General features: G+C 37.2%; 1 protein-coding gene across 1 annotated transcript in view; it reads right to left on the reverse strand.

The window, feature by feature from the left end:
* The window catches only part of Mtpn (myotrophin), a 31,033-nt gene extending 4,654 nt beyond the window's left edge, over positions 1 to 26,379 (reverse strand). The window contains exons 1-3 of the mRNA XM_028768370.1: positions 26,171 to 26,379; positions 10,533 to 10,646; positions 9,743 to 9,826 (exon numbers count right to left, since the gene is read on the reverse strand). Of these exons, the coding sequence (XP_028624203.1) occupies positions 9,743 to 9,826; positions 10,533 to 10,646; positions 26,171 to 26,242 (270 nt within the window). The 5' untranslated portion in view covers positions 26,243 to 26,379. The remainder of the gene's footprint in view (positions 1 to 9,742; positions 9,827 to 10,532; positions 10,647 to 26,170) is intronic.
* Between the last annotated feature and the right edge of the window lie 1,351 nt (positions 26,380 to 27,730).

The following is a 27,730-nucleotide window of genomic DNA, read 5'->3' on the forward strand; positions in this document are numbered from 1 at the left end:
GGTCTATCTGGAGAGTTGGGTCTATCTGGAGAGTTGGGTCTATCTGGCCCCTTTCTTGAGGTGGCAAGTCATTTTTGTGCATTCATTTTTAGTTATGTGATCATTTCCATAGCTTTAGATAATATATTCCTGTTACTATTTCAGTTACTAGCTTTGATTTCCTGCTACAGAGATGAGTCTTAGCTTACCAACACCCTCTTCCTCAGACTCCTACTTTCTTATACTCAGTGCATCATTTTTTTTGAAATTTAAATAATTATTTGAATCTGGGCTTCTTCATACATTTTCATGACATATCATTTCCCATAAAGCACTATCATTAGATACTTTCCTAGCTTTGCCTGTCATTCTCCCTAGGGATCTTTTAACTTGACAAATTTTTGTGTACTTTAGGATTAACTATTATATTCTAGTCTATAAAAACTATATGTGGACTTTCCAAGTTAAAATGTACTGACAATGTTTAATTACTTAAGGTAAGTACTGCTTACTGTGGCACTGAGCAACTACTATCCTTAGCTACCTTTCTATTATTCCAATACTGCTACTCTGTGCAGCCCTTATAAACGGAAGGAGCTGTACATACTGCAGCACAGTGATGTACCTTCAGTAACAGTCTAAGCCTTCTCAGTCTTATTCATTCATCTGCAAACAAACTTCTGAACCTATTTGTTACTGCTAGGGTAAACTGGTAAAATGAAACGGAGGGCAGATTTGTCTCTGAAGGCTATCTAAGGATATAGGTTCTTTCATTTGTTGTCCTCCCATGAATCCTTTTTTGTGTCCCTTTGATAGAAAGGTGGTGACATGTACCTGCCTTCAGTTTAACAGATTAGGAGTGATGGTGGCTGGGGCAGGGTTGGAGGTTGGGAGCTGGGGTAGGCAGCAGCACAGCAGGTCTACTTTAGGTGATGATTTGTAAATGGCACATACTCTCTGTGCTCATGTCAGTAGCCCAAGTTAAAAGGATATTCAGCTATAGTGTCTGAAAGTGAAATGAAATATGAGGACTAGTTGGGTTGTCATAAAACAGGACTAAAATCTGAGATTCTTTTCAAAAAAAAAAAAGGAAAAATTAACGCAGTACACAACTGGCAACTGACCTGAACTGCTCTAAAAATACTTTGAAATATAGTAGTAATGTTTCTAAATGCTGAGCTCACTGGGTGTTAATGAGCAGTCAAATTCCTAACCCAACACACCCTTTCTCAAGACAGGATCTCTGTATTTTCTGCTGTTTGGCCTGTCCTTACTTCCTCTTTTTCTAAGTCCGTCCCCTCTCTCTCTGGCTGTCCTGTGTACGTCCCCATTTTACACAGATTGCAGCAACACTTGCTCAGGTGCTTTTCATCATCTATCTCAAATATATTCAACCTTAACTTCCATGCTGAAGAACTTACTCTAAACCAAGCCTGTCACCACCTTTTTCAGTGTTCTCTCTCATGGTGAGGAACTCCGAAAGAAAGGTGAACACACTATAAAGCTTTTCTTGTTGAATTTCTACATAAGCAGTCAGCAAGTCTGCACTATCTTAACATTTCCCATCCACCCTTGCTTCTCCAGTGCAATCATTATTTTCAGGATCTTCACTTAGATGGAATAGTTTCCTAGCTGGTTTTATTCTTTATCATGCCATTTAGATAACTCACATCCATCTGGGTAATCATTCTCAAACAATAGGCAGGCAATCTTCACTTTCCTAAGAGTCTTCCTCGTATGCTGCCTTTATAAATGAGAATGAAGACAAATAATAAAAAGCCACAAGCAATCTGCTTTCTACCTGACATACCTAGAATCATCTGGGAAGAGGAAACTTCAACTGCCTGGTGCAGACTGCCTAAGGCTTTATCTATGAGAGACTATCTTGACTAGTGTGGGTGGCATCATCCCAAGGGAGATGGTGCCTGAGGTGAGCATGAGCCAGAGAGACAAGAAAGCAGTGTCTCTCCATGGTTTCTGCTTCAGTTCTTGCTATTGAGTCTGCCCTGACATCTCTTGATGAGGTACAATGACCTGGAAATGTAAACTACATAAACTTTTCCTTCCCTAGGTTGCTTTTGGTCATGGTGTTTATCACAGTAACAGAGATTAAGCTAGAGGATTACCTGTTGTTTTTGCTCCATGTCGCTTCTAAAACCCTACTATACCGCCTGGTGTCTCCATCTTGTACCTGCAACTTCTTTCATTTAAGCTTCTGCCATGAATGACAATTCCCTTTTATACTCGTGAGAAGACACTCTCCAAGTTTCTGAGCTCCTCTTGACTGACTTACAAGTTATGTTAGTGGTATATGCTACCCTTTACTGAACACAATTCCCTGGACTCCAAGAGAATACTTAACTTTTTTTTTCAGTTCCCTCCTTTTCTACATATTAACTCTTGCCTAAGAAAATCAATAAAAAAATTTCCACCTTGATACCCACCCTGAACAACCTACATTAAATTTTGAGTCTCCCTCTCCCTCTGTATCTATCTGCTTTGAAATTTATCTATATCAAGTCTCACAATATCTCCTAAAATAAACTAACATCTTTCATTAAAACCTGTTCCTTTACCCCATAAATATGCTGTGGTGCCAATCCTATTAGTTTCTGCATTCTCAAGGCCTGGCAAAAGTCTCAAACAGGATAATACTGATGATAAATCTTCAAAGAAACACTTACTCATGCTATGTTTATTTTGCTTAAGAGAAACATTTATAATACCCTCAAGAAGTTTTCTACCCTAACAATTAAAACTTAAAAAAAAAAAAACCATTACAAAGGCATTTTCTATTTTCTTCTTCTGAAGTACTTTTTACTATCTGAAATGAAGATTTCTGTCTTTAGGTCTGAGGATGCACTTCACTTTGGTCTCCTATATATTCCTGGTGTTTAAATGAAAACAGTGTATTTTCTTTTATTTGATATTAAATATCTCACCAACTGAAAAAGGCAAAGGACCAAAAATAATTTGTTCTTCCCCACAATTGGCTCCTACTCAATTGTCATCGTCTGTGAGTCTGTCTGTGTCCAGGCCGCTGGCTCCTGCTTCTGCTGTCCTTCCATCCTATGTTGTTTATCATGTATATTGGCTGAACACTATACACTGGATCTCTTGGAAGCCAGTCAAATTTCTCTATATCTATTTTTCCTTCACACAGAGGTACAAAAGAAGTGGAATTCCAAGGCTCCCTTCAAGCTAGAGGTGGCCAACTGGTTTAATTTCAGCTTCTCTTATGCCTTTCTTTTTTCAGTAAAAACCCAAAAGAACATTCTCAACCCCTTTCCCCATTTTTCTTTTCAAACATAGATAATCCCTGCAGGTGTAATACTCACTCTGGAACCATAGGACCACTGGGTTGGCAGGGTACAGATGGTGAGCTGCTGTCTGTCTGTCTGTCTGTCTGTCTGCCTGTCTCAGAGCCAGTGGCTCAGGCTTCAACTGTAAGTAGGCATCTTATTTTGAGACACAGTTTTGCTTAGAGTCTGGTAACTGGGGCAGATGTGTTTGTGTGTGTGTGTGTGTGTGTGTGTGTGTGTGTGTGTATTTCTGTTATAACTGAGCCCAAGTAGTCATTTTTATAACATGACATCTTGGACAGTATCTCAAATTCACTAATGCTCATTACATATTTGTTTAATGAAAAAAAAAAGTATGCCTGTCTCATGGTGTGAATGCATATTTAGGAACAACTATACCTTTGCAAGTACATGCGCAGTCACATCAGTCTCGTGCTGTAGTGCACATCTGCATCCAACTTCCCTTTCCTAGCATCTAACCCAAGTGTGTGCCACCATTTCCTACTGTATTAGGATACTGCAATCCTGAGAAACTATAACTGTTTCAATGTGTATTCAAATATTACCTTGCCAAGGAACTTACAGATACCATTCCATTTTGGAGACTACTAAAAATACATTTGGTATTTAGTAACATTAAAAAGTATTCAAATACATAAAATTACATATTTTGTAAAATTTTATTTATTGGTACAGAACTTGGTAGAAACTTAATTTGCATTTTAATACAGGCTACACCATATAGACAGCTGAGGCAGTAGCCCCATGGTATCTAATTTAATACTAAACATTATTATGACCTTTACATTTTGGTAGCTCTGGGTTTTTAATAATAAGGTCTGTGATAGTTAGGGAGTGGCACTATCAGAAGATATGGCCCTGTTGGAGCAGGTGTGTCACTGTGGGTGTGAGCTTTAAGACCCTCGTCCTAGCTGTATGGAAGTGAGTATTCTGCTGGCAGCCTTCAGATAAAGATGTAGAACTCTCAGCTCCTCCTGCACCGTGCCTGCCTGGATGCTGCCATGCTCCTGCCTTGATGATAATGGACTGAACCTCTGAACCTGTAAGCCAGCCCCAATTAAATGTTGTCCTTAAAGAGTTACCTTGATCGTGGTGTCTGCTCACAGCAGTAAAACCCTAAGACAAGGTCAGTTAGCAAATTATAAGGAGCTTCTGGTTATAAATCCCATATTCTGTGCCATACTTGGTTGAAAATTAACCACTGTTTTTGTTGCGAAATGTTAGGATGAGAGATTCCTATCTATTTTGTAACTATCTGTGTATCTGACCCAAGAAAATGCACACAGAAATAGGATGCATTCATTTGTTGAAACCTGAGAACATGAAAACACACACACACACACACACACACACACACACACACACACACACACACACACTCTTTGTGTAACTAAGAGCTGCTTATTTAAAGGCAAGTGTTGTACCACTGAACTACATCAATATTCAAGAAACATTTTAAAGACAATTTATAAGTTAATTCAACAAATACTGATTGAACTACAATTACATGCCAATATAGTTTTGCTAATTAAAACTTTCAGCCACTCACTCATTTATAAGTAGTTTATGGCTGCTTTGGTGAGATGGTAGCACAGATGGGAAGTGTAAACAGACTGTATGGGCCAAGAAGTCTAAAGTATTTACTATCTGGCCCTTCATAGAATGTTTTTACTATGCTGTAGGGAACTGAGGAGAGACAGAGGTGATTGCTCCTACTTCATGGTATAGCTGGCACAGAAAAGATCAAATGTACAAACATATCAGAGAGGCAAATATTGTATTAGAAACGGAATGATCACTACATTCTCTGATCCTCAAGAGTATTCTAGAGCATGAAAACTATTAACTGGGTTCATGTGTTCATTGATTTACTGGTTTTATGCTATTCATCCAGGTCTTCAATGTCTATCTCTGAACTTTAAGGCTAAGAGTCTCCATTTGTACTACAATGCCTGTAACTATATGCTCACTGTGGAATGGAGAAATGACACACATTAATTACAGTACTGGCTGAAAGTTCTAGTTGACCTGGTTGGCTAAGTGTCGTTGCTATTGTCTCTGCTGTTCTTTGTCTTCCTACACAATCATCTCTAACAAACTCTTAACCTTTTAAATGTGGTGTGTGTATGCTGTGTATGTTTACATGTGTGTGTAGAATGCCAGAGGTCAATGTTGTATGTTTTCCTTAGCTGTCCTACTTTACTGTTTGAGACAGGATCTCTCACTAACCTGGAACTCACCAAATGGCTAGCCTGACTGGCTAGTGAGCTCTAGAGATCCTCTTCTGTCCATCTCCCCAGCGACTAAGATTCCAAGTGAGCAATGCTATGCCCAGCTTTTATGTGGGTACGAGGGATCTGATCTCAGGTCCTTATGTTTGTACAGCAAGCACTGATGTCTCCCTCCAGCTCCAACTTCACCTAGCTTTAAGAGTCAGGAAGCTCTAAAGCTTTCCAAATAGCTACGTATGCCTGTAAGACCTGCACCCCAAGAGACCATTCATAAGAGCAATGCTGCACAATCTTACATTTCATTTTATTATTTATTATAGTCACACGGTGACTACTGTCGATTTCCAGTTGCAGATATAATGATGTACATTTGTTCTGTTACTTCTTGTGAAATGAGATGTTAATGTCTCTAATGTAAACTTTTGTTAGGAAGAATAAAAAGAGTATTAGAAGGTTTCACATTAACTGTTTTTTTTTTTTTAAATGAAAGTAGGATGGGATAAGTACAAATGCATCTTTCAGTTGTTTTTTCCAAGGACATTCAGTATAGAGCTCTTCAAGTAGTCTAAATTTTAGAGAAAGGTGTGTTGATCCTTGAAACAAAGTTCTTTCATGAAGTATGCTTCAGGAATCCTCATTCCTGCGAGCAGCAAGTCTTTCCTATTCTGATAAATCTATCAATCTGATTAGTCGCAATGGAGAGATGGCTCAATGGTTAAGAGCACTGACTGCTCTTCCAAAGGTCCTGAGTTCAATTCCCAGAAACCACATGGTGGCTCACATCCATCTGCAATGTAATCTGACACCCTCTTTTGGTGTGTCTGAAGACAACTACATTGTACTCATATACATAAAATAAATAAATCTTTAAAAAAAATTTCTGAGTAGTCTTAGTATTTACTGTCAATTTACAGTGCTAGGCACCGAAGCCATTAGCTTACATACACAGCACGTTTATCAGGCTGAAATGTAGTAGTTAGAGAGGAGAACTGGAGGCAAACTGGGCTAGTTTCAGTGTCTACAGTGTTACAGTTTGAATGCATGGCCCTGTGATGGTTAATCTTGTTTGTCAACTTGACAAAAGATGATGTAGCACAATGGCTCTTGAAAGTACTATATGCTTATACTTCCTGGCCTTCAAGGCCAAGAGTCAACTAAATTCCTATTCATTATAAACTAAACAAATTGTGCCATTTTTGTTTAAAAACGAGCAGAAAATGAACTAAGACACCTTCTTATCAGCTGTGTGAACTTGGGCAAGTTTCCTCACTCCTCTGCAGTTTTCCCAACAAAAAATGCACCCTTGCCATCATTCTTAGTTTGCAGGATTGTTGGGATAAATTAGGGGACCTGATCTATTTTAAACACTCAAAACAGTATTTGCACGCAGAAAATGTTACTTAGCTGTGAATTCTTTTATCCTCTTATGGGCTGCATGTGATGAGTACTGGACCCATGTTACAAAAGGTAAGATGATGAGCTGCTAAGGAATTTGCTTAAATCCAGATCTACTGAGAAGTAGAACTGAGAAGAAATAGGGATTACAAAACACTGCGCATGTCACCAGCAGAAACCACCTATAATAATGATGCACTCCAGCTTGAAAGAGCTAAATGGATGAAAGGAATACATTTACAATGGCACACTTGTGTACGAGATTTATAAACCTATCATAACAGTTCTTCAGGTATTATAGGGTAAATTCTTTAACTAAAGCATGTTGCTAAGTCTCTTTATGGAGAATCTCTCCTTAAAATAAGGCAACTGAGAAAGGCATGTAAGATCTTTTAAGAGTCAGTGGGCCCAAAAATTATTTGAAACTAAACATATCTACTGGGCTTAAATGAGTGATAATTTGAGTAAAAATAGTCTTCCCTTTGAGCTCACCATGTATGTGCTTGTGCTACAAGGGTAGGTTCCAGTCTACTCTTATTACTGTATGTATCTAATTCTCAGTTCAAGTACCAGATACTTTCCCAGTGACTCAACTATGCAGGGACTTCAAATGGACCTAAGCTTCATGCTCAAGGGGCTGCTGGTTCAAAAAAAAATTTTTTTTTCAAAGGAAAAACACTTTTTTTGAGAGAGAGAGAGAGAGAGAGAGAGAGAGAGAGAGAGGGGCTGACTGAGACTCTGAGACTGGCTAAGAAAACTATAGCATGCCCATTATAAAAGCTTATAAAAGCAAAGTAATTAATTTTGAGAAAGCAGAATAAAAAATTTTCTCCATTACTTTACAAAATGTTTAAAAAAAATTCCTGAGACAACCAGCTCCACACAATTGTATCTAACCTGCCAACACAGACTTCTCTAATGTCATTTGACAACAAAACAAGGAATAGATCCAAAAGAATATAAAATAACTAGCTAAGACGATTCAATTACTCGGCAACATGGCACATAGCTATAAAGCATTTATTAGGACACCTTACATAGTATGGCCTAATACATACGTGAATCAAATTTATCTTTTAAGAATTCCTTGTTGTAAAACATTATTTACCAATGGAAACTTACAAACACACATCTAACTGAGCTGAAGATGCATATTTGAAATTAAATATAGACCAGAGACTGGCTCCTCTCTAGATAACTATGTCTTGTTTTGTTTTCCTATGAAGAAAAACAAATATATCAGAAAGAAAAAAGTTCTATCTATTAAAAAATGGCTAAGAGGAAAGAAAGAAAATACTGAATTTAATAAGTAATCTTATTAAAAGGATCCCAGAGGTTTTTATTTTCAGAGAACAAAACACTTCACTGTTGAACAGAGGTCAGTGAAAGAATGACCCCGCCCACTTTCTTTAACTTAGCTAGAAGACAGGAGTAAGCCATGGACATTCAGTCAATGCTGAGGAAGAAAACATGAAAAAAAATCATGCTATGTGGCAGAAGTCCAGGATTAATCTTTGCCTCAACTATACAGTTATATGAGCCAGGAAGACTTTTCTGAAGTCAATCTAAACTGGGTTTAAGTATCTTTATATAGACAGTTTAATTACTATTGGAATACATCTTTCATGAATCTTGAATCAGTATTTGTAGCTTTTAGCAGTAAGTTTTTGAAACAGTAAAGAAACTAAATGCAGCGGGATGAAACTGGATAATCATAGTAGTGTATGAAAATCTTTGAGACCACACATTATCACTGATACTAGGTTCACTATAATGGCACAAGGAATACCACTTTTATTTATTTTGGTTTTTGAAGGTCTGTGTCATCCATAGCAATTATGGTAGTTTAAAATGTTAAGAAACATACAGAATACAAAAGAATGAAAACCACACAATTATAGATAGCTAGTGTTTGTTTGATATGAAACTAAGGGTAGACTCCAACACTAATGTTACAAGCCACACTGTAGAGCTCTAAGGAGGAAGTAAGTGCTAAGATAAAAGTGCTTTATCATCCCCAAGTCTCTCTGTTATATTAAAACTCAAGCAACAAAAATGTAAAGCTCACCTTTGGTCTTAGTTATTAATAAAAATTACTCTTAACTGATTACGTAGACATTTTGTGTCAGGAAATTGACAAACCTTTATATGCATTAACTAACTTAGTTTCCTCTTTTTTCCTTGCTGCTTTCTTTTATAGAAGGCAGTAATATAAGGTCCCATGTATGATCATGAAATGCAAGCTCAGAAACGTATCCTATAGTATTTCTTCCCTCACAGCATATGACACAGCTAGAATGGTTGCTACTAACTGCTTACGCCTAAGCCCGGATCCTGTATCATAGTTTATGTTAACAAAGATGAAAACATCAGAAAGACTCATCACTATCTCAATCACGTCAACAAACTAGGTATATAGAAAACAACACCTCTGATACCTTTTTTAGTGTAGATTATAGAAAATAAAGTGTAAAATATCAAACCCATATTATTCAAAGTGTGGCCTATAATCTTGTGCTAGTGTGCAAACTGTATTCCTCCACAATGATGACATTTTTTTTTTTTTACATTATTTACTTTAGCTGATTTCTTTTGGCTAACAAGATTTTCTTATGAAGGAAACTAGTCCAAGCTTGTTAGCCATCACAAATTGGAAGCCAACAGCCTGTAGCCAGTTATTATAACTAACACTGTTCAAGATCTAAATTTTGGACACTGTCTTTAGTTTTCTGTCCCTGCAGCCACATTTAGCTTAAATGGTTACAAAGTAGTGAGGGTTTTAAAATAAGCGATAAAAATGAACATTGACCTTACCTTTGACAGAAGCAATTTCACACAGGAAACATGACCCTCATAGACAGCAGACAGAAGAGGGGTAATATGATGTTTATCTGGAGCCTATAGAATATCAAAGAGATAATTTTACCTACTTTTTTAAAAAAGTTTCTGGTTCCTTAAAAATGATCAAGAAGCCAAACTACACAATCAATGCCTTTTCTTAGGAGTCAGGGTGGAGTAGAACTCTGACCTAAGCTAAGATCTTTTATCTGTCACTGATGTGACAAAGTCAGTTTCTCTGAACCTATCTTTTTCACTATTGTAGAAATATCAGTGTGATTCAGAGAGGAAGAAGAGGGGTCAAAATGCCAACGAGGAGGAAGAGAAGACTGCCAAATTGGTCCCAATCACCTGATGTGGTGAAAAGTCATCTGACTATCATGATCACCAAAACAATGTCCTAAATCCTTAAATTACAGAAGGCTCAAGGCAGGAGATGATGGCTCCTCCCTGATGACTTTCTCACACTTGTCCCGTAGTGCAGGCTAGTGTAGCCTATCACTTCAGGGTCCTATGATTTAGTACATGATAGCATCTACTACCTCAGTATTAACTCGGCAAGCTTTAGAACTTGAAAACAACAGCTTAGGGGGAGACAGCAAATAGTTCATTAGCTTAAATAAAAGGAATGGTTTGTGCAGGACTATATTATTAAAAGTAACCATTTCACAAACCTACAGCAAACAATTTCCTAGAGCATATAACAAATTTTTCCTAGAATGGCATATATTACATACACTAAGTATAATATACATTTGGTACATACATTAATATCTGCTCCTTTCAGCAGCAGAAATTCCAGGATTTCAAGCTGTCCACAATCTGCAGCATAGTGAAGAGGCTTCCTCCCACCCTCTAGTGTCCGGTTGACATCTTCTCCCTTTAAACAAAAATGACATTTATAAGGACAGGAAAATGCCGAGGCATCTCATACTTTAACTTCTTGAAACTTTAAAGAGTTTCAAGAAAACTGTATTTTTTTGCAAAGTGAAATGAAGATGTAAAGTCAGATCCTGCACAATAACATATGGTACTCAAGTCATGAACAGACAGGCTGAAAATAATACATAATGTTAAACGGCAATGAGCTATATAACATCGTGTTCTATTACTTCTAATGAGTTCAGTCAGCATACTGTCAATATGTACCCAAAGAAGACTGTAAGTTTAAGTATTGAGTGAGATTTTGTATCTTTTATGACATGTATCATTATCAGAAATGATACTTATAAAGAATTCACTCCATTCTTTCAGTATTTACTAAAGTGGTGTAGTGAAGTTGGCACTGGATAAACAATGGAGAACAAAACCAGGCATGGCTTCCAATGTACGTAGCTTACCACGTAATGTGTGGAGATGACCTAATTTGAAAATATTAGTGTTCTGTAAACAAAAACAAAGAAACTCATGGTCACACAGTTAACAGAGACTATGGCTTACTCCTGATAATAAGAGACAGAATGTGAACTTTTCTAGTGACCAACATGTATTTGTGGTACCATGCTATATACATAATTTCTCATCTTCAAACTACCCTAGGAAAAGGGACACTACACACCAAATGTGAAGCTAAAACAATCATTTTAAAATGTGGTTCAATTAGTTACAAAGTATCGACTGAACCTCACTCTAGAGCACCATGATGCTTCCAATTCAAATTTGCTTTCTTTTGAAGGGAGATTTCAGGTTTTACAGAGTAGCAAAAGGCCTAAAGTTTATTTTCTCAACAAATGCACTTTTCACTTAGTTCACCATACAAAGCCAGGATAAAGATGTCAAAGCCTTTACATTGCATAGCCATTACCAGCTGTGCTTTCAAGCCCCCCAATTCCCATCCTTTTCACTTAGGCTAGTCCTTTCCTTCCTTTTCATTAATACATGTGCTATAGATTCCCTAAGTCCATCTAAACTCAAGATTTCTCTTATCGATATCATCTTTTCAGTTATGGCAAGCTTTCCCTCCCATAAAACTGCAGGAACCATTGAAGTATAAAGTGCTTTTGCTACTTTTTACATGTATATGCCTTCTTTCTCAATAGGATGCAAATTCTGGGAGCAGAGATCACATTTTTCATCTTTACCACTTCCTAGTATGAACTATGAGTTAAAAATATACATTTCATTAACACTAAACACTAGGCAAGTTATGTTCTGTATGTATGAGTTTTCCTAATTTAAGGTGGAGATCTAAGTACCTACCTTTCACAGCACAGTTGTGGGGACTAAACTGGATAAGCCAACCAAAGAGCTAAACTTAATCTGTTCTCCAATAGAGCATGTGACACCTAATGGTGACATCTATTAAAACAGGGACTTAAAATATACACATACAAAGATATGCACATAATATTTTAAGACCCCTGGAGGAGAATGGGTAGTGTTTCAACTTTCCCATGTTACTACAAGACCAGAGACTACTCACTCTTAATGATAAGATTCCTTAACGATAAGACAGAATAAGACTGTACCCTCCAACCTGTTTAAAATTCAACTCTGATGATAAAGAATATATTGCATAGTGCTTAATAAAGCAAGACATTTAATAAAGGTTAAGTATCATTTTTATGGACCACTGGTGTTGGTTTAACCCATTTGTCTTGTCTGTCCACCCATTTTTTTTTTATCATGTGCATTAATTAATGAGACAGGGTCTCATGGAGCTCAAATTGGCCTTGAACTCACTATACAGCTAAAGATGGCGGGACTACAGGCACATACACACCTGGCTTTGTGTGGAACTGAGGACAAAACCTAGGACTTTGTGTATGTCAAGCAAGCACTCCACTAACCAGTCTAGGTATTAGTTTATACTTGAACTAAGACTATCCAAGCTGGGTTAAAGCAAATTTCTCCAGAATGGTTGAAAATACAAACAAAAATACTGCTTAACCTAATACATATCGTTTAGAAACAAATTTAAATAATAAAGGTGATTTGCTGTTCCATCTTTCATTTTGGTCCACTTAAAAATGCAGAAATACAAGTCAACAAGGGATACTGATGAGATCAATCACTGATAAAAGTTTTCCTTCCATCATCTTCCTTATTCCCTTTTCATATCAGTATTATCTATATGGATTCTTGTATTGAAATACAGTAAATAGATGCCCTTATTAAGTACCCAGTAAGGAGCTTTTCTTAAAAAGATATTCATCTGAATCACAATGTTGTATTCTTAATATGAGATTGCACAATACATATGAAATAGAGCAGTGCTTTTTAAACTTTCTCCTTTAATTCTTACTTTTGCTGACACGTGACATCACTGACATCACAAGACTGTATGAGTAAACAAAAAGAAAGCAGTCTCTAGATGGGCCCTCTGCAAAGCAACACTGAGAAATCGGTTAGAGCATTAACTGTATTAGAAAGGTGAAAGGCTTTAAGATAATGCCCTTTCTATATTCACCAAAATAATTAGGAAAAAAAGCAACTTAAATGTTACCAAATACTAAAGGGAAGTCTTCATACCTGTTCTACACAATTCTGGAAAACAGAAGGGATGGGAAGACTTATCAACGAATTCTGGCATCAGCATCAGTCTTTCAATGCAAGACAAACACATTACAAGAAAAGAGGCTGCTTTGAGAATCACACCCTCTGAGAAGTTAGGAACCCTCTCTAGTTATTTAAATCTTACATTTTCATTATCTGCTTACTTCCTATTTTCTGTGAAGAAAGGGTAGAAAAGAGCTCTGGTCAGAAGCTTCAGGTTTCTAGTCAGGTAAGTGTTGCTATGTACTACATGGGTACCAATAAGCTTGTGGGCCTTAGTTGGAGGATGCACTGATACTCAAGTCATCTAGAGCTACCTTTTAAGTTTTATGGGTTAAGGTTCTTGGTAATGACATCAGTCTACAATGTCTCTATTTTCTCACCTCCTAGAGCAGGAAAGGTTTTTCTGCACTCATGGCTATGAAAACAGTTCTTGAAAAACAAAGCGCTACAACGGCCATAGCCTTACTTAACATCTGATAAACTGGTCAACAAACAGATTTAACACAACACCAAATAAAGTAAGGAAAAAAAGAATTACTTTCAAAGAAAGAATATTGTTTAAAAATGTACTGTTATTCTAAATTTTACTTATAAAAGTAGGCAAAGGCTAGAAAAGATGAAACCTGGAATCAGAAAAAGACTTACTACCTTACTTGATTTAAGTAAACAAATATTTATGTTAAGCAAGGTACAGTTTTATTTGCTTGAGATGAAACAGAGTTCTGATTGAGACAAAGAACTAGCTGCCTTTTGGGAGAAGCAAGCATGTAAGATGAGTGCCATTAGTTTGTGTCCTAAAAAGAGCATAAATTGTAGGGACCCAGTCAACAGAGTGATCAAGAACCTATCTCCCCGAAGTTTACCTTTCACTGTGAATTAAATGTTCTGGTACCTGTGCCTTATCTTGTTGGATTTTAAAGGCCCACAGGGATTACAGACTACTTTTACTTCTACCACTGTGATTCATGTTACTTTCAAGCCTCAACCTGAGTTTATTGTGGCTTTGACTATGACAGCATATATTCTATGCATATTTAACTGTAAAGCTAGATATTAATAAATGATAATGGAGAATTCAAAGCAAAAAAGCAGGAACATTAACTTTACACTTTAAAAATGCTTAGTCAAGTAGCTTTATGTGGGGAAGCAAGAAAACTGATGAAAACAGCACTGTACCAAGAAGCAAGCACACCAGTTCTCCAGCAGACGAAGACATAGCTGCCATTAAAGGATGACAAAGTTTACTAGGTCTATTTTCCCAGTCTTCTTCAAGCTCTGCTTCTACTCTTTTCCTAACTGATCTTACATGAAATATAAACATAATTAGAAATCTGTGGCATATGTGTGTAAAGACCATTTGAACACAAAGAGAAACATCCTACAGTTTGTTTAAAGACACCATTCAAATCTTGTGTGGCACACATTTAAGTGCCATAGGTTTCTCCTTTAAGTCCCAGATCTTGTATGGATCTTAAACTACACTAGACTAGGTTCACTGAATAATAAATCACAGACAGGAACGCAGTTCTAAATTAAATGGCCACCTGATTCTTGCTGGTAACTTTCTCTAGGTCATTCTACAGATGAAAAGAAACAAATAATTCTCTTCCTTTGATTCCCAAATGTGCACTTTGTGAAACCAAGATCTAAGGCGTAAGTTCATATTGTACTATCACAGAGATTAAAATAAAGCTACTAAAAAGCAGGCTATGTGTGACCATTTTGTAGGACAGTGTGTAAATTAACACTGAACACCTGACTTAGTAGAAACCAAACAGCAAGTGTATTAAATTTACCAATGCTGCAGCTGAGCCAATGTTCCTAGTCATCCAGTTAGTATTAAGTATTTCTTGTCCTATTTAGAATACCTTAACATCGGGGTGTTTAATGGTTTTTAAACAGATCCCTTTTGAGAAGAATATTCTGGCCATCATTTCCTACCTTTTTCCTGTGTGAGCCTCATTTTCCTACCCCATCTACCTCACTAGTTAAAACTTTTACCTTAGGGTATAATTTTGCAAAGAACCATATCACTGTATCAGGGATGTCAGCATGTAGAGCAGTTCCAGAATTATAAATTCCGGCATTGCAATGGGATCAAATCTACTTTTGAGGGTGAAGTAGTCAAAAGAGGTAAGAAAAGCTTTGACACTTTATCTGAACTTTCTAATACAGAAAAACTAACAACAAAGTAAAAAGGTATGATATATGTTTCTAACCTATTCCTTGTTTTGTAAGCATTGGCATATAAATAAAATGTGAATCTTAACTCATTTAAAGTACAACTAATAATTTGTTACTCCCACAACTATAAATTACTTAAGAGGCACAAACTTAATTAATACAATATATAATAATGTAGCCTCTTAAAATACTTCAAATATTTTGAAAGATAGTTTCTTATTACTAGTTAAAATCATAATCACAGTGATCACTTTCTATGGTGGAAGAACTCATGAAGTCAAGACCCTCATTGTATTCCCCTACTTAAGCATTTCCTTCAACTTAGGATGTTCTCATTCAAAACAACCAATTAAATAATTCAAATTATGAAAGATTATTAAATTTCATATAGCCAGTTTGCTTGCTAAACTATCAAAATGTCTCCTTTAGATGGTAGAAGTAATTAGTCAAACATATACTTTGTAACTCAAATAGTAAGTTGTTTTTAAAGAAAATTTTTACTTGTGGTATAAAACTAAAAATTCAATAGCACACACACACACACACACACACACACACGCGCGCGCGCGCGAAGCAAGCCTTACCAAAGTAACCTCAAACTTCTATGGTTCTCAGTTTGAAAAAAAAGAAATCAAAAAAATGTAGCCTCATTTATAAAATATAAACCCAGTGATCCATAATTGTAATTCCTTCTGAAAGGTTTTGCAGCCTGGAAAGTATCTGCTGTTCTATTTAATTGGTTACAGATCTAAAAGTTGTGTTTGTAAATAAACCCATGATAAGGGAGGGAAACAAATGGAAAGGAAGATGGAAGACAACTTTATCCCCACCCCCATCATTTGTAGTTCTCAAATGTATAATACATAATGATGGGAAAGAAACAGGAATGCTGTTCTGGAATGACTCAGATTGAGCTAATCCTCCTGTCCTTCTCTCCCTGTGAGAGCTAGGGAATGCTACTCAGTTCCCACTTCCCTGACTTCAAGACGAGGGTAAGCCTTACCTATGTAGTTAATTGATATGTGTATCTATGTATACTGTGTTCACTACTTACATACAACAGGGTGCTCAAAGAAGATGTATTCTTTTCTCATAACTGAAATTTGATTTTGTATCTGGTATTTTACAGTTTTCATTTTTCTTTATATTAGAAATAAATATAAACTTATGGATTTTCATATATCATCTATTTCTTATAGAGTTGCATTTTATTAACAAAATGTAACGCTACTTTCTAAGTTTTATCCATATTTCATATATTTAAGAAAAACAGTTTATTCAGAAGCCATATAATCATTGTATTTGCTGTTTTCTTGAACACTCAAATAAAGTCCCCAGATATATATCCTTAGAAACATTAACTTTTGTTGTGTTCATGCTTACCTAATTCAATGGCTGGCACTGTATATGCTCAACTGGTATTTGCTGAATTAATTATGAACGAACCAGTGAAAACTGCACTAACTGCACTGGTGAAGTTAGAAACCAAACCAGGTCATGGGACTGGCACCAAAGCTAGGGAGAGAATTCTAGAATACTTTCCTATTTTAACAGCAGAAAAGATTCTCTAGAAATTCCATTCAGTTTAAGAACTTAGGTTAATTTCTGTTTGCACATTTATAAATAAAGATTTCAAATGCCCAATTCATAGAATAAACCCACATCTCTTGCCTAAGGTTCACATTTACTAGAGACTATGCTTTTTAGTTTAGAGAATTTTAGTTTAATTTCTATCTCTTCTATTTACCCATACATGGTTTTCTATGTGTCAGTTTTCATTACAGTTCAATATCTTTCAACCATAAGGACTTCTGAAATGGATTTTTGCAAACACTCTCAAAATAAAATTTGTTTTTATCATACATCTTATTTATTTTAGATGTCAAAATCTTAAGGATGAAGAAGAAATTTAGTCTATTGGATGCATTCATTTTTCCAACTTCAGTCTTAAACAATCTATGGTTAGTAGGTAAAATCAAACCTGCTGCCTATTTTTTGTTAAGTAAAGTTTTATTGGAACAAACAGCACATTCAACTGTTTACTTGTTTACATACAATCTATGCCTGTTACTGTGCAACAGCAGAGATAGAGACCATATGGCTGGCAAGTCCTAAAATATTTACTAACTGGTCATTTATGAAAACAAAGGCAAGTTTGCCAGCCTCTTGCCTTAGCCCCCTCTAAACCTCCCCTTAATAAATAATCTACCCAGACAACATAAATAGCAAACATTACTGCTGCAATGTGTAGATGCTGTTCTGTTTAGACACATACAGTCTCTTTAAAAACTGCATAAAACATGTGAGTTGGCAACATCATGATTCTGTTTCAGATGAGAATGCTGAGGCTTGAAGAGGTGCATTTTAAAAGATTTATTTATTTGAGCCACGTGGTTGCTAGGAATTGAACTCAGGACCTCTGGAAGAGCAGTCAGTGCTCTTAACATCTGAGCTATTTCTTCAGCAGTGAATAGGTGCTCTTATGTTAATATTAAAAACAAAACAAAAACAACAAAACAAACATTGATGATTCTTATTTTTCATAAAGCATCAAGTGTAAAACTTTACTTCCAAGTTAGATGGGTGGTTCTGAAAACACTTAACTAAAATTTCAAAAGGATGGACACAAGGGAAAGTCAAAATTTGCTGACTATTGTCACTAAAATCATGGGGAACTGCATTAAGTTCAATGAGTTTAAAACAACCAAGAGTTTGAACACTAAGAGCTATTTCTAAGAAAAGAAGAATATCATTTATACCAAGAAAAGGTATAGATAGTAAATCAACTTTGAGAAAAAAGAAAGGAAGGGCTAGCTTCTTCAGATACCAATCTAATCCAATTCAAATTTAACTAGACTGTATAGTAAGAGAATGTGACAATAACTGGAAATACAAAGATAATTTCTTTCTTTTTTGAACAAAGATAATTTCTATCTTCAGAAAAGTCAGTAAGCTGGGCAGTGGTGGCACAGGTCTTTAATCACAGCACTTGGGAGGCAGAGGCAGGCAGATTTCTGAGTTGGAGGCCAGCCTCATCTACAGAGTGAGTTCCAGGACAGCCAGGGCTACACAGAGGGTAAAAGAAAAAAAGAAAAAAAAAAAAAAAAACAAATCAAAAATAAAAAAAGAAAAAAAAAAAGAAAAAAAAAAAGAAAAGTCAGTAAAACCAGGAAGAGATGGCAGCTAAAACTGAGCAACAGAATTCCATTCAGACTGACTAGCACGCGTAACACACTAAACAAGACAAAAGAACTCCATTCAGACTGACCAGCAAGCATAACACACTAAACAAGACATTAATGTAGTTCTCAGGGCTGCTGGGAAGTGCATAAGATATAAGACTTACAGTGAATAAGTAAAAATTAAAATCTGTCAGAACAACAACATGGGCAACAGATGGCTACTACTGTGGTTCTTCTGACTGAGTGTTTTCTTGTGGCTACTACATCCTTTACTGCCTGCCCTTCACTGTACTTAACCTTTTATACTCAGTTCTAGCCAGAAGCATCCAATTAGTCACTGGGTTTTGAGCTCATTTCCTACGTGGGCAGGAGAAAGCAACTTATTTCTTGAATTTTGTTGTGGTGTGGGCCAGGCTTCACATTTCATCAAGATTCGGATTGTACAGCAGGGAACTCCAAAAGATCAGGTAGGGGCTGGCAAGTCTGGCCCCACCCCTCCCCATGAGACAAATGTTCCACTGACATGGAAGACTGCGGACTACTTCTGGTGAAGGAAAGCTGCCTAGTTCTTGGAAGCACCATTTAAATATATAAATAGTTCTAACTATTCTATACCTATATAAATGCACCTTTTGGGTTTCTTTTTTTAAGCAGTCATTAAGTCATTGAAACTTGAACTCTCATTTTCTCTCTTCTCCTTTCTCTGTCTACTAGGATTTATTTTGCGAAATTAGATTTTGTAGGTAAACTATGGCTCCCAAAAGTTTAAAAACAAAACAAACAAACCAACCAAAAAACCAACTCCATAGCACAAATACAGCAAAAACAAAAAACAGTGGTATAACTGCATAAGTCGTGAGATTTTTTTAACAAAGCACATGAACAAAAACTTGAATATAAACAGTGATGGGAGCCTGGTTCTCAATATGGTGGTGTGAGAGCTGATGATACTTTGGCTAAGTGTATGGTTGCGACTATAAGGCTAGCTGCTGCCCCTGGGAAGGGATTTAGGTAGTTTTCAGAGGACCATTATTAAAGCCAGAGTCTGACTTCTTTCAGCTCTTTAGCCTAAAACTGTCAGGTGGCTGGTTCTTCACCCCTCCTTCACTCTCATTCTTGTCGTGCACTATGATGTGGCACAGCCAATAGGGACCTTAACTACATCTGAGTCAGTGCCAGCTCCATGCTTCTGAACTTTCAGAACCGTGAACTAACTTATTAAGTAAGCCTCATCCATAATACTAAGTTAGATACTTCAGGTAGTTCATTCTAGCAAAGTTAAAAAAAAAAAAACAAAAAACAAAAACTGATTGACAAAAACAGAAATTTACCAAGCAGATGGAGTAGGACAGAAAAACCCAACATCGCCATAGGAGTAGCTAGTATAAAGTACTCCATTAGAAAACACAATAGTTGATGAAAGGATACACTCAATTCAGATTTAGGAAAACCAAACAGAAGTCCCAATTCTACTAGCAAGGTCCTGGTTAAGGCCTTTAATGTCCAAGTTTTCCTTATGTAAGAGCTGAACTTGATAATATTTTTTGCTTTTGTTCTTATTTTAAAACAATTTTAAAGTGTATCAAAGTAATGAACTTTATTGCGGAATTTTCAAACGTATGTTATCAATATGCTGTGTTCTAATTGGTCTTTTTTGCATTCCACTCCACCACTGGTTCCTTTCCTTTATTCAATTAGCTCCTTTGCATTCATGTCAAATGGATCATTATTACCCTATTTTTGACCCCATTCCCTTCAGATTTCTTCCTTCTCATGATTTCCCTTCTGGTTTCATGGCCCACTCACAATTTTAAATGTTTCATATAGGAGAGAAAATAGTATTTGTCCTTTTAATATTTGCTTACTTCATTTAACATAATGACTTAGTTTCACTTATTTCTCTGCAAATGTCATGATTGCACTTTTTTATGACTGTATATATTCTATTCTGAATATGTACATTTTCTTAATCCATTCATCTGCTAATAGATATTTAGGCTGAATCCACTCCTTAGCTATTGTGAACAGTGCAAAACTAAACATGAATGTTCAAGTGAACTAGGTGTCTTTTAAGGAACTTTGCCTATAAACATACAATTATTAACAACAGCTAATAAGCACTGAACATCACCATGTATGCTAGTTGGTTTTATGTCAGCTTAACACAGGCTAAAGTCATTTGAGAGGAGGGAACCTCAATTGAGAAAATGATTCCATAAGATCAAGTTATAGGGCACTTTCTTAATTAGTTGATTGATGGAGGAGAACCCAGTCCACTAAGGCTGGTGTCATCCCTGGGCTGGTGGTCCCAGATTTTTATAAGAAAGCAGGCTGAGTAAGCCATAAGGAACAAGCCAGTAAGCAGCATTCCTCCATGGGACTGCCTCTGCATCCGCTCCTGCCTGCTTCTAGGTCCCTACCCTGTCTGGCTTCCCTCAATGGGCTGTGACTTGGGATATGTAAACCTTTTCCTCCTTAGGTTGCCTTTGGTCATGGTGTTTCAACATAGTAATAATAACCCTAACTAAGACAACATAACAGGCACAATATTAAGTAATTCAGCAAGCACTCCTACTTAACTACTCCAAATAAGTAACAGAAAGGAACTAACAACCAAGTCATAAGACTTTTATAGAACAAGTAGCTAAAATCAAGAAATACATCAGGAACAATATTTACATAACAAAAAACGTCCTTAATTTATAGGACACACACAAATCTGTAAATGGGCCAACTATACATTTAAAAAAAAATCAACAAAACGTAAAAATAAGAAATGGGAATAGGATGTTGTGGGGGATACACCTTAACTGCAGGGCCAGAAAGACTAAGGCAGGAGGACCCTGTAGCCTAGGCTACAAAGCAAGTTCCAGGATGAACTGAATTAAAGAACAAGACCCAAACTCAAAGAGGTGAGTACAGAACAGGAGAGAAATAGAAAAACATCTGGAAAAGACTAAAATGGCTAACAATATTCTAAAATGTTCAATGTTTATTGAAATATAAATTAAAGCAACATACTACTAATTTTCTACCTGTCCAACAGCAAAACAAAAAATGTTTAGTGATACTTAGGACTCTTTATTATGTATTCTCCATGTGCATCTAAATCCATGAAACTCTGTAGGCTCAAAATATGGATCTATTCTCAAAAGTTGTTAAAAATACAAACATGATCACTATAATATTGTTTAACTGCAAAACTAAACTGAAAATAAAAGGTTTACCATATATAATTCATTATTTATATCATACCAATACAATGGAATATCATACATCATTTCAGAGTAATTAATTTCAATATAAAGCTTCTTTTAAGATAAATTTAGAGAGTAAGAACTTTTAAATGGGGGAAAAAATGAGTATGTAAATTTCCAATTTTTTTCTGAGACTAACTACACAAACTTTTTTAGAATGGCTAACTTTGGTCACAGAGACTAGGAGGAGGGGTCTCTTTACCTTTTAGTTCCAATTGCTGCATTTTTGAATCTGTGTCTGAATTAATCTGACTCTGTCCCCTGCTCATGTGTGTATGTTGTACAGTGTGCACTTATACCTCTGGCTGAACATGTATGCACACAGGTGCTACTGCCTGTGTGTGCATGAGTGTGTAAAGGTCAGAAGTTGATGAGTGTCTTCCTTGATCATTCTCCACCTTACTCATTGAAGCAGAGTCTCTTATTTAAACCCAGAATTTGCTGATTCAGCTAATCTAGCTAGCCAGCTTTTCCCAGAGATCCCGTCTCTGAATCCTGGGTGCCGGAGCTATGAAATGAACTCCAGACTTCAAGCTTGGGTAAGAAGTGTTTTGCGTGCTGGACCATCTCCCTAAGCCCCTAATTTTACTTCTTAAAATTATTAGGATCGTAGGATTATAAAGTAAATTTTTGTCTTCTGTGTATTTTTGTTGAAAGATTCTTTGTTATTTTATCTGAGAAAAAAAGATAACCTATAATAGAAAGATAAGCATTTATGCAGTACTAAATTTTCGGAGTTTACTGATAACACCTCCATTTCCCACAGGCTGATATAAGCTTTCTTACAGTGAACCTGGCAGGCTGTAAAAAGAACAACCATGTGATTAAGTTTTAACAGGAAAACATCCTACTAGTTTAAAAACATTTTTTTAAAAAAGTAAACAAAATGACATAAAAAATGCAAGATGACTATATCTGGACCACTTTAAAACTGGCTACTTTTTTTAAAAAAGGAAAAGTGAAAAAAGATCCCAGTAAGCTTGCAATTTCTAAAGACTAAACTTGATACTTTCTTGGATTCGATAGATCCTATCCTTTCACATGGTGCGCGACTGTTGCTTTCCAAGCCTATGAATGTGTCAAGGCAGATGTAATTAGAATGGGGTTGAAGAGAAACCACAGAGAAAGGGAAGTCAGAGGCCTAATGTATAGTGTTTCACAGCCAGTGAAACAGAAGTACACGTAAACAAGAGTACATACACAAACTGGAACGGCTGGAGAGTTTAAGGGCTACCCACCGGCACAACTCACAAGCACTCCCCAGAAGGAACCTTGGATCCTCAAAGGCTATGGGAGGCTTCTCTCTAAATAGTCAAGGGACCATTATCATCCTGCCTCAATCTTTAATTTTTATATACACAGTAGCAACATACCCCCTTTGTTATCTGAGATTGTTTAGCAATGAGGGCCACAAATACGTTAAGTGGTTAATAGTAAGAAATTCAGAAAGCCCTTTATATGAGTTCAAATTTCAGTTCTACCACCCACTTGAGAGCTTCAAGACCTTAGGCAAAATCTTTACCTATAAAATATCTCAAATTACACTCATGGATCGACTTGATAAGAATGAAATAACACCTGTATATTACATTACAATGGCCAAATATATAAAATGTTAAAAACATATTCTTTTTAAAAAGCAATTATGAATAGAAATCTCAGTAATTTAGTTATCCATTTTTTCTCAACAGACAGATACAACATTACCTTTTTCTGGACTGCTGTTCAGGATCACAATTACAAACATAAATAACAAGATTATGATTTAAAAGAATTTCTATAGGCTACCAAATAATTATCTTACAGACACATACTGAACAAGACAATTTGGTGAGAATTTAGGTTTACTAGATTTACTTGTCTTTATGCTAATTATATCTAAACTGTCTTCATTCATAGTTAGGACTAAGTTCTTTCAGCAAGCCTCTTATTTTCTTAACGGGTTGATTCTAAGTCTTAGTAAGCCAAGAAAACGGAAAAAACATAACTACTTCAAAGCAGACTGATACAGCTTTTTAAAAAAAAGTATATGCTTTAGATTCAGACAATCTTTGGTTTAAATCCAAGTTGGGCTAGTTGGCAACCTTGTCTAACTATTTAACTCCTCCAAAACTTAATTGCCAGTAAATGGCAATTACTTTTACATAACTAGTGAAGTTTATTAAAATCATAGCTAAGAGAAGAAGTTTTTACTAAGAACATATGCTTTTAATGTATTCTAAGGTTATACTGGAGATATTAAAATTTAAAAGAACATAGCATCTACTGTCCAGAGGCTCAGGGCCTAATGAAGGACAGATATGCAGCAAAATCACAGTGTGAAGAAGCTGCATGCACTCCCTTCCTTTCAAGGTGAAGTGCTGTTTTTTTTGGTTTTGGAAGAGGTGATATTTAGGCTAAGAGGACAAACATGAATCCATGAGCTTGGAGGCTAACTGGTGAAGCTGACTTAGTCACATAGGATGTCTGCGCACATGGGCAAATCTACTGCAAGAAATACAAGTTAGGATCTGGAGCACAGCTTTCAGACAGGAAAGAAAACCAATCCCTCAACACAACACAATGTCCCAGTAGACCAAAAGAAAGAGTTGGAAGTGATGTAGAGTCACAAGATATAGAATCTATCACCAAATTAGAGCAGGAAGTGCGCTGAGAAAAATAATATGTTTAAATAAACAATGATCCCTTCAGCTAACTTCTGAAGATGACCAGGATGGGGAATGGGCAAACCAAAACAAGAAAATACAGCAGGGGCTAGAAAACTGCAGCAACTAACTTCAAGTTATGCTAAGACTGGATAGTGAAGTAAGGTAGTCTTGATAACCCTCAGATATGTAGGACAATTACTCAATTTCCAGTTTGGATGAATGGTTCCATCATGAAGTTGTAAGCTAACATGATAAAGACAGAAACACCTTCATGCATGTTATTTTTGTAATTAAATTCACTTAGTCCTTCCTTATTAACGTTTTGTATTTTAAATCCCCTAAGTTTGAGCAGGGGCTGGAAAAACAAGAGCCACTCACTTTGAGATAACAGTGTGGTATTCCACTACTGTTTGATGTATTTTTCTATAACCATACACTGAAGAGGTGGTGGTTCTAAGCTAAGTCAATTCAGAAGGCAGCTTGCCTTAAACATCCATTGCAAACAACTAAGCAAATCAAATACACGTGAAAAGTCTAAATTATAATGGCATTAAATGGAGAAAAACTATCAGCCTTGTACAATCCTGTAGCTAAAAACAAACAAACAAACAAACAAACAAACAAACAAATCTGCTTCTGCTTGCTTCCTAACACAGGCCTGTGAGGCAGTCTACCACTGCTCACTCACACCTTTGAAGAATTAAAATCTTGACCGCAGGCTCACACTTTTGGAAGAGGACCAAGATGTTCACAGTTGTCCCAAAACTCTACTTTCGGAAAATAATTTTAAAAAACTATACGAGTTCTCCTTATAGTTACAAAAGGTGCAATTTAAGACCCAAAGGCAGGCTAGCTCAGAACTTTCCAAGTACCTCGCAAAGCGGATTTATTTCTACTAGAGTATGGCTTTGAATTTGGGTTTCTTAACCATATATATTATATATATATATATTGTGTGTGTGTGTGTATCTCCATCCCAAGCACAGAGTAGTTAGATTGCAGTACTAGTTACCATACACACACACACACACACACTTCAGATGAAATCATCGAGTACCCAAAGTTAAAAGGCTTTTTGAAAACTACTCAGATTTCCTAACACCCCAGATGCCAAATGGCAACCTTATCACTCGAAGCAAATGATACACACACACACATTGTGTGGTGGAGGAGAGGAAAAAGGCCACACCCAAGTTAAGACTTGCATAGTGAAGTGACACCAAGTTTCAGAAATTTAACTATGGCTATTTTGGGCAGCTAATTTCACGGTTAACGAATCCTCTGAATCCTTTCCATCTCCACCAGGCCGCACGTTCATGAAATCGTTCCTGATTCTCACTGCTTAGGTTACTTCTCAGGAACCCGCAAGGCCAAGATGGAGAAATGCCTCATTCAAAGATTCCAGTAACTGGTGTAGAAGAGGGCCGGCCTGTAACGATCGAGAGAGACTACCGAGGCGCCTGTTACCCGAGGGGGTCAGAAAGGCCACAGCCGCCTCAGCGACACAGCAGTTACCTGGCACCGAAGGGCCACACAGATCCAGGCCCTTCGGCATCCAGGAGTCTCCCCCGGCGGCCCAGCTCCCGGTGCCCCCTGGGCTTCACGACCACCCCACCTCAGCGTATCCCCGCTCACCTTAGCCACATAGTCCTTCACCTCATCCAAGTCTCCGTTTTTCAGGGCCCACATGAACTCCTTGTCGCACATCACTGCAGCGAGGTGGGCCGGCGGGCCGGGCAGAAGCGACGATTAGGCCCGACGAGGAAACGACGTGCCTCAGGCCGACGAGCGGGCGAGACTGTGGGCCGCGGCTACCGATCGGGCGGGAGAAAGTTATCTTGCGGCCGTTGGGCCCAGCAGAGCAGGTTCCGCCTAGCTGAAGAGAAGCAAGACGCTTACACTTCCGGTTCACGCCCCGCTAGGGCCCGCCTCCGACTTCCTTTTCCTCTTCCTCTCACCAGAAAGCTCTGCTCGGGACCCCGCCCCGACTGCTTACCTCAGGAGGGCTACTTGCGCGCAGGCGCACTTATCCTGGCTCGCCAAGGCAGGGTAGAGGCGTGGTCCAGTGGGCGGGGCCGAGAGGCTGAGTGAAATATTCCGGAGGTCAGGAAAATCAGGGACTAAACCTTGGGAGGTGTTGGATGAGTGTAGGACACTCCAGCTCCACTACAGAGGGGAAAGTTAGTTTCCAGGGCTCACTTTCTAATAACTCTAATAATTAATAATAATATTGTGTTTAGATTATCTCCGTCTTACTTTCCCACTTTAAATTAATAACAAAGGAAAACAACCAACCAACCCACTCTCGAAACATTTTTATTGAGAATTTCATCTATGCATATAATACGTTTTAATCAAATCCACTTCTGAGTGTTTGATGTATTTTTCTATAACCATACACTGAAGAGGTGGTGGTTCTAAGCTAAGTCAATTCAGAAGGCAGCTTGCCTTAAACATCCATTGCAAACAACTAAGCAAATCAAATACACGTGAAAAGTCTAAATTATAATGGCATTAAATGGAGAAAAACTATTAGCCTTGGTAAGTCCTGTAGTTAAAAACAAAGAAACAACCACCATTTTTCCTTCCCAATTTTATATGACCTCTTTTCTTAACAAAAACAAACAAACAAACAAACAAAACAAACCCCTTATTTTTATGTGTATGATTGTTTCGACAGAATATATACATTTATGTGCACCAATGTGTGCCGGCGCCGGAGGAGGCAAGAAGAAGCATAAAATCTCAGAAAGCTAGAGATACGGACAGTTATAAGCCTTCATGTGGGCCATTCTGGGAACCAAACTGGGATTCTCTGCTAGAGCAGCCAGTGCTCTTAACCTCTGAGCCATCTCTCCAGCAATCTTGGTTTTTGTTTTGAACCCTCTGAGTCCACTTAGCGCTTCGCTTCCGGTGAGTGCCTGCTTGTAGGACCTTCTGGTTTGCTTTGCCTTTAGGCACCGAACTGAATTCCTATTCTTAGACATCTATGGCTGGGTAGGGCTCTCTCCTCCCTTGCTCCTTTCTCCTTTCTCTGCCATCACCATCCCTGGCCTTTCTCCTTCCTTTCCTCAACCATGCAGTTTGTTTGGGACACCCACCAGAAGGAAATAAAAAGGAAAGGATAAAGAATTTTTTTTTCTCAGAAGGAAATCTTCAACACATAGTTGAGACAACGGTGTTGGTATGTTTATT

The sequence above is a fragment of the Grammomys surdaster genome, unplaced genomic scaffold (assembly GCF_004785775.1).
Source record: "Grammomys surdaster isolate TR1022 unplaced genomic scaffold, NIH_TR_1.0 186, whole genome shotgun sequence".
NCBI lineage: Eukaryota > Metazoa > Chordata > Mammalia > Rodentia > Muridae > Grammomys > Grammomys surdaster.